Source organism: Cebidichthys violaceus, unplaced genomic scaffold (assembly GCF_023349555.1).
Source record: "Cebidichthys violaceus isolate CVI_PGR_0920_01 unplaced genomic scaffold, fCebVio1.0.p SCAF_36, whole genome shotgun sequence".
NCBI lineage: Eukaryota > Metazoa > Chordata > Actinopteri > Perciformes > Stichaeidae > Cebidichthys > Cebidichthys violaceus.
The window spans coordinates 1,227,291-1,240,208 of record NW_027176550.1 but is presented as its reverse complement, the minus strand read 5'-3'; the positions used below and the strand labels follow the sequence as shown (position 1 = coordinate 1,240,208).

The window sequence follows — 12,918 nt, the reverse complement described above, 5'->3', positions numbered from 1 at the left end:
GAGGGATCAGTTGACGGTTGTTGTATCTTTTGGGCATTTACATCTAATACGGGATGTTGTTGTTCTCAGGAAGCAGAAGGTTAAGAGTCACAACATGCTTCAATTCTCACGTTAATATTGATAAAGCATTATCGTGGAATCATTCGGTATGATGGAGGTCATTGTTGGCTCTTTGCTCTAATTAGCTGCCTCACACATTTATATCATCTCTTCTCTAGTGGCTTAGGGTGGAGAGAGATATATGTTGAGGCGGTAGGTTGGTTTATGTAATAAATAATAAAGGTGATAGATGACTAAATGGCTCTTGGAGCGCAGCGCAATATTGTCTCTAGAAGGAGATGCCGTTTGGACGGTCAGCAGTTTAACTGATGGCGTCCAGTTTATCAGCAGGTGAAGCTGCAGATGCGCGGCCGAGCGTATCGATCGCACAGCAGAAGACGGGACAGGTTGCACATTGTTGAACAGCTGCAGCAGAGGCGTCGTGCCCGGAATACAAAAAGAGTTCGTCATTAAGCACCGCCGCCGCCGCCGCCGCCGCCAACGAGACTCCTCACTCTCAAGTCACATGTATTTACCCGCCGCGTCCTCGCGTTAATGAGCTGGATCACGAATCGGTTGGAGGACTTCGCAGCTCAATTTCACAACTTCACAACTCAAAAAGGTCAACGCCAGGAAATAGAGTGGAAGTAAGTTTACAGGATATATAATAAGACCAGAACGGCAAACTCCAGCTGTTACAGCAGCAGTAATTGACACAGCAGAGAAGTGTGAAATAAAAAAACCACACACAGCTGATGAAAAAGAGTGTGCAGGAATAAAGACATGCGCTATGAAATGAGAAAATAAATGAGGCCAATACCCAATATGTGAGAATACAATATATATATATATATATATATATATATATATGAGTATCAAACCGTCCTCACATTCTCATCACTGAGTCTGCGGAGGCCGTACAAATTGAGCAGGAAGTGTCGACGTGTGCGTAAAATTCCATTCACCTTATCAACAATATTGAAAATACAGGCAGGAGATAACACACGCGCAGGCTTAACGTGCAGATGTACTATTTGCATTAGTGTCACAAACGCACCAGATGTCGGTACGGCGTCGAGGCGCCGCAGGATGAACCGCGAGGAGAAGGAAATGATGTGATAGTGTGATAAAGGCCCCGGAGAATTATTTCCTGTAATGCACTTCTCGAATGGCAGCTACAAGAAAGTGCTTCCGCCGTGAGTCTCCCACTAGAGGGGGATAAGCACTTTTTAAATGTTTGTTAGTCAAACAACCCTGAAGACAGAGGATACAAAAGCTTGAACCACTAACAGGGTTTTTCTTGTGAAATCTTGTGTTTTATTCGATTAATCTCACAATGCTCACGTCGTCAGTGGAATAGGGAAGTGGTTGGAATATTCTGAAGCGTGCTCTTTCCTTAAATTAGTCTTTACTTAGGCGAGAGCCCAGCAAGAGAGGTTGTAAAAACAACTTCAGCTTAAATAATTTGCCATTGGGAGATAGGACTGTGCAGTGTGTGTGTGTGTGTGTGTTTATGTATTAATCACGTTGTGGGGACACGCATCTGTTCAGTGACATTATGGGGACTGACCTCCAAAACCTGTCAAAACCAGCCGTAGACTGAGAGACGACGACGACCTGCTTCTTTCCTCAGGCGACGATCCCTAGAAATAACCCGAATAATTTGTACACATTTACTTGGTGAATGTTTGCGGTTCAATTCAGAAGACAAATGAACGCTCCCCACGAGACCATTAAAAGCTTAAAACATGCAGGGACAAGATGTTGGCATCGGAAGGGTGATGGTTTTCCATTTGTTGGCTATCATCTGAAAATTTAACTTTTTATAAGTGTAAAGGTTGCAAGATTGTTAGCGTTTCCATTGCCTCTCAACATGGCGACGGTGAGCTCATAGCTAACAGTGTTCACCTGAGGATGGGTGCTACGAGATCAGTGCAGAGGTGCATGCACTAAAAGCACCCCGGTTACGTCAACAAAATCATTTATGAGCGCGTGTTAATGTGGATTGTAAATTAGCATAATTAACGCCCCGATAACACCAAATAAGCGTTCACGTCCGGCCTCATACGTCCTGTAATGAAGTCCTAAATTTCGGAGATCCACAAAGGAAAGTCCATCCTTTTTATCAGCTTCGGCAGCAGAATACAAAGAGACCTGTTAAAGCCGAGGAATGAGGGGAAGATAACAAGTGCTGTTAATGCCTTCTCATCTGAGGGTCGGACTGTTACTGAAATAAAGAAGAAATGGTTCCACATGAAAAACGTCTCTCCACAACGGAAGATGTTCATATTGGTATTGTAGTGTTATACAATAGCATCAATAGTTAATTTAAACTAATGGTGATATCGTTAGACTATAGGAATACATTTTGAATTATGTTTAAATTGCAGCGTCAAACAGGTAATTCATAAAATATAAATCGACTTTGCTTCAAAGTGATAAAATATACATTCCATGGGTGAAAAACTAAAAATAGGAGAAAGATTTAAGTTCTTTAACATCAACCCTACAAGCAATTTAAGAATCAATCTGTTCGTGCGAGAGGTATGTCTTTCAGTCGCTCTTTCACACATGTAGCACAGAACAGGAGGTTCTCACCTACTGAAGATACTCTGGTTGGTTTAGACGAGACGTGGCATCAACACGGTCGCATTGGTCGGTTTGTAATTTGGCCACAAACAGCTAAGTCTCTTTCCTGAATTTGTCAGACGATTTCAGCATCGACAGAAGTTCCTGAATCCCGTCGTTTCTCCAGTTAAGACGTTTTTTGTTGCCGTCTTCAAGCAGTATATAAGTGCTTCCGGTTTCACGCCACCATCATTGTTTAGCTGAGAATGTAGTTTATAGATTTTCTAATTTATTTTATTGCTGCTCAAGAAAGACTATTTGTTTACATACAAAATAATCCAAAAGAACCGATAAAGAGTATCGATGAGGAGCCGATCCGATAAGCAGTATCTGTAAGAGTACTCGTATCGATAAAATCCTAACAATAACCATTCATAAGACCAACTGAGTCAAACATCGGCGTTCTCACATTCAGCTCCTCCAGGAGACGTCAGGATGAGATCAGGGTTGCAGTGCAGCTTCAGAGTACAAACACACTGATGCTTTATATACACATAGCCACTTTAATATCAGAAGCTCAGTAAAAGTGCAAATGCTTGCATAAGAGATTACAGATGGATCGTTTGATGGATAGCAGGTGGTCTGAGACGCTTTCTAGCCAGATGGTGAAATGTTAAAAATGCATTGTTACATTTACCAACAGTTTCATATCTAGACACTTCTAGTTTAATTAAGGCAATTAATCATAGCTCTGAAATGATCTAAACACCGGAATTATTGCCACATCATTTTCCAATCCAACGAGGAGAGAGAGGAACCACTGAACAATCTTTGTGACGTGTAAGCATTGTCAATATTTTAATAAGACACATCTCATGAGCTCTGAAGTGGCCCAGAAAGAAAAACAACAAAGGAAGCTGAAAAGTCCCCGGTTGCAATTAGCGAACAAGTGTACCGAAGACAAATAATGGATGTTTATTTGTTTGCAGATAAACTGGCAAAAATAATTTACTACTCCAAAAATCTGTGTAAACGTGTAATATAGCATGTTATTCGATCAGGAACTATGTCTTGAGTTGATATGATGTAACCTAATGATTAATAAATGACAGAACAACAAAGCAGCTTTGTAACCACATGTTTAGGATGTGTAATAATAGTTCATGCTTACATCAAACGGGTCATACCAGCATGTCTATACATTAACAAAAGGGGTTTTAGTAGTAAATTAAACCACCTGCTCTGTCACCAGGTACAGTATGACTCGTGCTGGATCCAGCATGACGCATACATCAACCTGCTCACGGCTCAGACTACACTACGTATCTGTTACAACCAGACTTCAGAGCCAAATAGACCTCGTGTGTGTCGGGATGCTTCACCGCGGATGTACCGAGTCATGTATCCTCCACACACCGTGACCTCTGATCCCCGACATCAGAGTGAAGCCTTCAGCCCTTGTGTACACACACACACACACACACACACACACACACACACACACACACACACACACACACACAGAGGAACGTTGTATTGCAGGATTTAGCCCGAGCACAAGATGAAAAGCCTCTTTATGTATCGGTGCAGTTTAAAGGTTCTGCTGACTTTTAGTTTCAGGGGTCAGAGACTAGATAAATCTACAGTACCAATCTGTAATTCAGCTGCGTCACGAGGCTTAGCTGAAATATCACAGGGATTGTTAGGATGTTTTTTGAAGTGGGGTTGTATGAGGTGCTTCTCCGTAGTCAGCGTATTACCACAGTAGAGTGTGATTGGAGAAACAGACGGGAGTAACCAGCAAACGAGTAAATGTTCATCAGTCAGTGATCTCGGCTTAACTGTACGCTATAATTAGAATATTTTCATTGTTTTATCTCTTCAGAGACACAAGCTTCTTTGACAGAAACCAGTGGTCCGTCTAATGGATCTAGTCGATCCCCCCCTTGTGTGAAATAAAGTTTAACTGACGATTGTTATCCGCCGATATTCAGTAAAATATGCAATCAGGACATATCGGCTTTTATGCTTTCTAATAACTTTACATTGTGAGGAACAAATCAGTTGAAAATGACAAGAGGAGAGCTAGTGATGGTGGTAGCATCACCGCTAACAGCTAACGTACTGAGGCTACTTTCAGTTACATTATGATGCCTTCAGGCTCTGTTCTAGAAAGATTTTGGGGCAAATATTAATATAAACGTTTACCATGATTTGTTCAAATGTCATCTTGTAAAATGTAGTTTTGGTGAGAAACTTGAATGAATCTAGTTGTTTAAAGATGTTTTCACATTAATATAAAATAGATATTAGAGATGAATTATGAGCTGTTTTACTTCCAAACACAAGCTCTAAGCAGCTTATAATATATATTTATATATTTATATATATTAGTGCCTGGCAGCGATTACAATTTTAAATCGCGATTAATCACATTGTTATGCGCAAAGTTCTATAATGAATTCAAAAGTAGTGTATTGCACACTTTTATTTTAAAAGTACTGCTATATGAACAAAAGTACAATAAATATTTGGTTTGCAAACACTTTAAACAGATCAGGTTCTTTTTGACAGCAGTATTCTTCACACAGTATCAGTTATATTTCCACTATCTGTGCTCAGTGTGTGACTTTATTTAAACGTCCCACTGCTGTGCAACATGAATAAAATGTTCCGCGAATGTTTCAGCAAAATGTGTGTCTTCTGTCTTCATGACAGTCAGAGCATGTGAACGCAGCTCCCACTGTTCATCAATATAATGCACCGTAACTCTGAGGTGACGACGGTTACCCGGTAGTCCCTGGTGAGAGCGGCGGCCGGTGCGCATTGTAATGCTTTTGTAGTCCTCTCCTTTTCATACAACTTGTGTATTCTTCTTGTGTGATATATATATATATATATATATATATATATATATATATATATATATATATATATATATATATATATATATATGACTTTAGAGCTGTTGAAATGATGTCTTGTCGACCAGCCGCAAACAAGATCAAACAATAAAAATCTGTATCTGCTGATATGGATCAATGATTGGCAAATGGTATCGGAGGCACATAAAAAAGATCAGAGATCTCTAAAAGTTTTTAGATTTGCTCCTTTTTTTATTTTGTGCTGATCCGACCTGTGACTCCGGTCCGTGATCCGATCTGAACGGTGACCTTTGTGATCCTCTAGACCCCTAAATTTAGCATTCACTTAAACTGATATTGATTCTTTCAGGTGTCTAAAAGACGTCCACAGTGCTGGTTCTCCAAACAACAGCTACTGGAGTAAAACAATGACTATGGAGAAGAATCTCAAACAACCACACTTTAAAACAAAAGTACATTCCCTTTAAATATGATACATCTGAAGATCCAAAGTACGTCTCTGTCGTTATTTCCTTGCGTTGGTGTTAGAAAGCATGTTGACAATACAAAGCCTTGTCACAGAGTTATTGATGACTCATTTCACGTTTGCTTTAATTCTACATCCACCACCAGCGGGATTCGACCTTCATACATCTGCCTCAGCTGTTTCACTGCCTTGATTAAAAACATGGGAGGCCCGAAGCTCTTAAGCATTTTGACCACGTACGTCGCTAACCCATCAAAGACATTAACCCTAAACCATCCCGCTGCTGTCGCAGCTGAAACATTGAGCGAACGTCATTGGGAGGAATGCGGCGGATACCCTCTGCACGGTGGGGACTAACCACTTTATAAACGTGATTTATGAGATGTGAGTGTAGGACATCGCACGTACAGCTCCGTACGCACGTGTGATGTCTTTGCTGTGGATTGCAGCAAGTGGCATGACTGGAAAAACAATCCCATGATAACTATTCTAGAGATGCACCAAGCTCCTCCACAGCCCGCCCGTTTACGACGCTTCCTAAAGGGGGAGGAACTCTGGGCTCAAACAGGAAGTAGAACATGGGGAGAACTGCGCCACTCAGCCTCGTGCCGTAGCCAAATCTCTTGATAAGTTTATACACTACAATCAAGCCGAAAGGCCATGACGCCTGGCAGGGATTACCGAGGGATTACAATATATTCACCCCACTGGGATTCCGTCACATGGTGGATCGGATCTCTGTGACAGGGGACCAGTGTGCAGCGATCCCTCAGGGCCACAAACACAACTGTGACAGATTTGAAAAAGAGCCTAAGTCTGTCTGACAGCTCGACACAAACCGCTGTCTGGCTACAATGTGGATGTTAAACCGACAGGGTTTCTGACACGACGTGGAGCTCTGCCACCTCCCTCCTCGTACCTTCCAGAGGGCAGGAAGAAAAGCAATTAGGGTTTTGGAAGAAATTAAGACAGTTTGGCCAAGAGTTTACTGGTTGCAATCCAGTCCATTAGTGATGCAATGTCGCACAGAGAAACTTGGATTTTCTTCAAAAGCTGAAATGGGGGACTTTCAATCCCTGTGTAAATATAGACTTTTGCTGTTTAAATAATTCAAATGTCACTTTCAAAACTAGAAAAAGAAAAACTTCACGAAACAGCTTACAAATCACAATAATGACACGATGGACGTCAATTAATCAGCATCGATGCAGAACTTCTGCAGATGAAGTTTGAATGCTTCGGACGGCTGAAAAAAAAAAAAAATTAAGCAACAGCTTCAAAAGTAATGTCATGAGAGGAAAAAAATAGATAAATCCTCTTGTTCTCCATTTGTTGCATTAAACACTGGACACCATCTGTTGGGTTGGATCGCGGAATACAACAGCAGCAGGGTGGCAGCTGCCACCCTAAGACGCAACAGCCTGGCCACAACCTCATGTCGCACGCCGACACACTCTAAAAACACTATTCTGGGCTCCGTTAATGGGCTCTTTCACTGTCTTAGTTTACGGGCCGGCAGACCGGCACACTGAGCAGAGATGAAGCTAAAATGTCATTAATCAAAATAAGCCAACTTCAAACAAAAGACAGTTTGGAGGCCCGGGCAACGGGGGATTACCGCGTATTATCACAACATTTCAGGGAAAAGGCAGCAACTGGTTCTATGTATGTAACATGTCAATCCTTCTGCTGACCCCTCCTCCAGGCAGTAGGTGACTGAGATGGGCGTTCGTCTAGGCTGCTTGAGCGACTCCCCGTGGTGGCCGCCGCCGCTGCTGCTGCTGCTGCTGCTGTTCTGCACCGTGCCCTTCTGTTCCGGCCGGCCCTTCGGGGTCCCCACGCCTTCCGTGAACGTGGCGGTGGTGTTCAGCGGCTCGACCTACCAGACGAAGATCAAGGGGCGGCTGAGCCGGGAGAACTTCATGGACCTGCCCCTGGAGGTGAACCCCATCACCGTGCTGGTCAACAACACCAACCCGCGGGCGCTGCTCACCCGCATCTGCGACACCCTCTCCACCAACCGCGTCCATGGCGTGGTGTTCGAGGACAACGTCGGCTCGGAGGCCGTGGCGCAGATCCTGGACTTCATCTCCACCCAGACGGCTGTGCCCATCGTGGGCATCAGCGGAGGCTCCGCGGTCGTCCTGCCATACAAGGTCAGTGTGGCGGTCGAATCAGGGACGGGGAGAGTAGTAGAGAGACCAGTAAAGATCTAGACGAGGCTGGTGGGACCCACGTAGAATATAGAACTATAACATCTTAATGAATTTCAACAACTTGCGTTAAAAAATCTCAAGCTTTCATGCAGCACCGAGGTCTAAATCCCCAAAAAATGCACAACACCAACGCCTCAGTCTTCAGGCAACTTCTTATTGATATCATTTACAGTCAGCAACTTGCTGAAAGCTGTATAAAGTAATGAAGTCAATAAATGACGGGATGAATACAGATAATCAGCCGTTGAATAGCAGCAGTGGAGATGCCACCAGCAGCAGTCTACCTCTGGGTTGTAAATCGCACGTCATTTTCCTAATGTTAAATGCTCAATGATTCACACGGTAACGGGGGAAAAAACTAATGGCCTTTTTCATCATTTCTCGCCATCATCCCGGTTTGTAACTGCTAGAAATTCAGAGCTTTAGGAGACGCAGGATGATGTGGAGCAACAGAGGCAGGTTATAAAATCTCCAGAGATCAATCCCATCTCCAGTCCTTCTCTTAGCATTAAGCATCTCATGTAAGAAGTATTCAGATCTTTCTAGAAATAAACCGATCCTACTTTTTTCCCGATATATACCGTGGGTACCTGTGCTTTGGGTATCGGCCGATACCGAGTACTGATCAGATACTAGTGTTTCATCAATAAGCCTCACTGAGTGGAAGAGACGGGTATCATTATTTTATGTGTGGGGAACATTTCCTAACTTTATAAAATGTAACAAATACAAAAATATAGATATAAATTTCCGAAATTGTTCTTAAAATAATTGATGGAAATAGTTTATCTACTTTATATACTGTTTGTGTATTAAAATCTATAACAATAGTGTTTTTAATATTTCATAAACCAATTGAATATGCTAGATGTCATATCTTTACTTGCACTTAAGTGGTAACTACATCTGTCAAATAGATGGTGACTCAATTTTGAGGTCAAAGTAAAGCACTTCAGTAGCAAATATTTGCTAATGTGAGAAGCACAAGATCTGATTCCTACCTCTTTTCTGAAATGGAGGAACAATATTTTAATTGATCTTTCTATGAATCATCTGGCGGACTTTACAAGATGAGTCTCCGGGCTCAACGGCAGAGAAACAAACCAAATTAATGTCATTTGAATTTGATTTTCAGATCTCGTTTTCGCCCGTTTGTCGTCAGGTGTCGAGCAGCTCCATACTTTCACTGACGTTGGATGGAACGGTCGATATTTTAGGTATTCAATCATTCGGTTGAAACACAGCCTGCAGCAGAGTCTGTGGTAATTGCAACGCCTCTAAAAAATGAAACCATTCAGGGCACAGATATAGAATAAATCAAATAATCACACAGAGGGCCACACGTACAGTCACTCCACTGCTAAATACATCTGCCATAGTCAGCATTAGGTAGATGGACAGCCACAATAAATTACTTAATGATTCATAAATATCAGAAATACCTATTTGCAATGGAATGCATTACAGTTGCACTAGGTTCAAGAAGCAAGGAATGAATTTGGGAACTTTGTAAAGGTTAAACCCCCCATAAATAACCCAAATTCAGATACAGTGAGATCAGGTTTGAATCCGTCACTCTATATAATCTGTGGCCTCTAAAGACTGTTAAATCATAACCAGTACTGTATTAGATTTGTATGCAGCCGCTGGAACTCTCAGGTGAGCTGAACAGCACGAGGGACGCTCGTGACACATATATACGAGCTATCAAAGTCCTTTTAGAGTTGAAGCTGGAAGGTTTTAGCAGCAACGCTCCGTCTATAGGCGCACGATCAGCCGCCACAATGGGCTCAGCCACAGAGACCCACTAGTAATCCTTTCAGAATACATTTTTTGTTCTGTTGACATTTTAGTGCCTTCTGCAGAAGACGTCGCAGAGCTCCGATGTCACAAAAACAACATCACGTGGAGAAAAATACAGTTTGAAGTCGTGCAACGAGATTCTGCCAAATTATAATCTTTGGAGATTTAGGGCAAAGTAGGCGTTGCACATTAATAATAATGAAATTATCAAAATGCTAAACTTTGAAGACATTACACACGCAGAAGACAACCTAGAAATAATGTTTTATTCAGAAAGTGCAGGAGAAATAAGTGTGAAAGAAACAAGCTATTGTTGTAAAAGCTATGAAACAGAAGGGGCCCAAGAATAGACCCCTGTGGGACACCACAAGAATCTCACATCCCATCAAATGTGGACTCACTTAATGTAGTCGTAATTTAATTTGAGAGCAAATCGTACATCAGTTCATTGATGCCATACTGAGACAAATCAATGAGCAAAACCTTGTGATTAAACTACACCACAAGCATTCATTATTGTTCAAAGCAGTCTGAACTGGACCGATCACCAAATAGATTTTTTTTTGGTCTTCAGGTTTGAAGATTGAGATTCAGAGAATAACTGTGGGTTGTGGGAACAATTTAAATAAATTGGCAAATACTCGAGTCAGAGGTTTGATTATTGGAGAAGGACTTTGGTGACCAACATAAGCCTAACTTCATCACGGCTTTGGACTTTTTCAGAAGTATCAATGAACTCGTTCTCTGAGACGCATCAGAACTCTGAGGGGAAGGATACAAACCTTTTTCAAATAATCAGAAAGGATTGAACAACTTTAATACACTTTAAGCTGCATTTAGAATTAGATTATAACTGTTGTTTCTCCCAATTTTAATCTATTTTGAAACAAGGAGACAATAGTAAGACTCCAGTGATTCCCTGAATTCACATGGCTCTGTAGACCGCTCCCCTGCATCGGTTTCAGAAAACATGGGTGGTCTTGCCATCAGCATCGCTTCTCCAGGGTAATCAAAGAGATGTCACTCAGCAGTTAATGCCTCCTGCTGCTCATTTACAGCAACTCCATCATAATATAATACAAAATAAACACATGTAATAAGGAATAAGTGCAACAACAAAGGTTGGCAGCCGTTGAAAAGAACGAATGAACGCTTTTTCATCAGTAATTAGCCAGTGGCGAACGTTGAGACCATCAATATATGCTGTGTACTGATTGTATTAAATGTGCTTTACAGAACAGCGAGTGCATGCATTATTAATATGGACGCTCCCAGTTGGAAACCAACCGCAATCTTCCGCTACCCACTGAGGTACCAGGGCCTGATTGACACGAACACCTCCCAGCAAATAACATGGTCTCGGGTCCCCATGCAGTCAATGTTCCAGATGTGGTTTTGCATATTTTGTCTGAAAACATCTGGTTTATATCATCACATTTAAGATAAATCTGTATTTTCTGACTTGTCATATCAGCAAATATCGTATCATTATCCAAAGAATATAATGTCATATCGTGATGAAACCTTCTAGAAAGTCGCCTGTTGGTTCTCTAAGTTGTCTTTATTCATATTGAACTGCTGTGAATGTATCAATGTGCACATGACAGCTGCTCTATGCACCCGGTACACAGAGAGGAGTTTGTTCCAACCCTCTTTGAGTCGTCTTCTAAACAATCGGCGACGTCGTCCCGCCGATTGATTTATGGGACGCTGTCAAAGGTAGTCAACAAGGCGACGCGGCTCATCCATTCATCATAGATATCGCTGAGAGCCGAGGGGGTTTGATCTCTCTGAAAGTGACAGCATAAAATTAGGTGATAAACTGATTCCTGTCCTCGGGACATTGTAGTGTGTTGATCGGCAGCGTCGTCCTGTTTGTTTTCTATCCCGACGAGGACACGAAAAGGAAGCGGTGACGAGCAAAACGCTCAGAGGGAACTAATGCGGACGGTGAAGAGATGAAGCGTGAAGCAAAGTTTACTCCGCTAAGGACATTATTCACCGATGCATCTCTAGCGCTAGAACTCTAGCGGCCGTATGTCAGGTGGACAATAAATCAAAAGCTACATTCTTCACTATTGCCAGCAGATCAATCACTTCTCACAGGTCTCTGCGCTCAATGTGCAAACGGCGGATAAATCAATAGCAGTAATTACGGCTGACAGAAAACGACAGAAAATGTTCGTTAAGCTCAAAGAAAAGCTGTTTTGAAAGTGACGATATATGGCCGCTTCTTTGCCAGGAACACAACGGCACAGAGCTCCAACAAAACAAGTATCTAGAACAAAGATCCACATCAGCATTTCCTCTGCCTGAGGTAAACTATGTGGGTAATATTGGAGATTTATATGAAAGAAGCTGAATGCAGCATGAAAAAAGGGACTGTGAGGGTGATTACACGGCACATCAGGAAGACCAAAGGCTGTAGTTTGAACTGAAAATCCTGCCTGCTGTAGCTTTGACGTCAGTGACGTCTCTGAACAAATAAACTCATGTAGTGGCGTCCTTCAGGAGCAGTTAAACACTATAAGAGGTCGTTCCAAACTGCTTTGTTCCTGAACAACTGTAGCACAAAATCCACTTGTTCCCTCATTATGCATTTAGCTCAATGTCCTGACCTGAAATACCAAAGCGTCCTTTGAAGCGTTCATCGTGCGTTCTGACAGATCACGTCCTCCGAGCCTCAGCCCCTGTCAAGTGGACAAAAATGTAAGTCAGACACCAGCGGAAACCCTGATTGTATTTGCAGGAACATGAGCCCCAGGCTTTTTCTCAAAACTAGAGCAGTTCCTTTTTTCTCTCTCGCTCTGTCTGCCGTCGCTTCGTCCTGAACTCGCTCGTCTCTTCCTCCACCTCCCGCTGCATTTTAAAAACCACTGGCACAGTTACAGCGTAACCTGTCTAGAACGAGGCAGAGCAGAGCAGAGCAGAAATACAAAGC

The 12,918-nt window shown here is 42.2% G+C and overlaps 1 protein-coding gene across 1 annotated transcript in view; it reads left to right on the top strand.

Moving 5' to 3' along the window:
- The first annotated feature begins 6,447 nt into the window (after positions 1-6,447).
- grin2ca (glutamate receptor, ionotropic, N-methyl D-aspartate 2Ca) overlaps positions 6,448-12,918 on the top strand; it is a 51,169-nt gene continuing 44,698 nt past the window's right edge. The window contains exon 1 of the mRNA XM_068725612.1: positions 6,448-8,114. Coding sequence (XP_068581713.1) covers positions 7,680-8,114 — 435 coding nt within the window. The 5' untranslated portion in view covers positions 6,448-7,679. The remainder of the gene's footprint in view (positions 8,115-12,918) is intronic.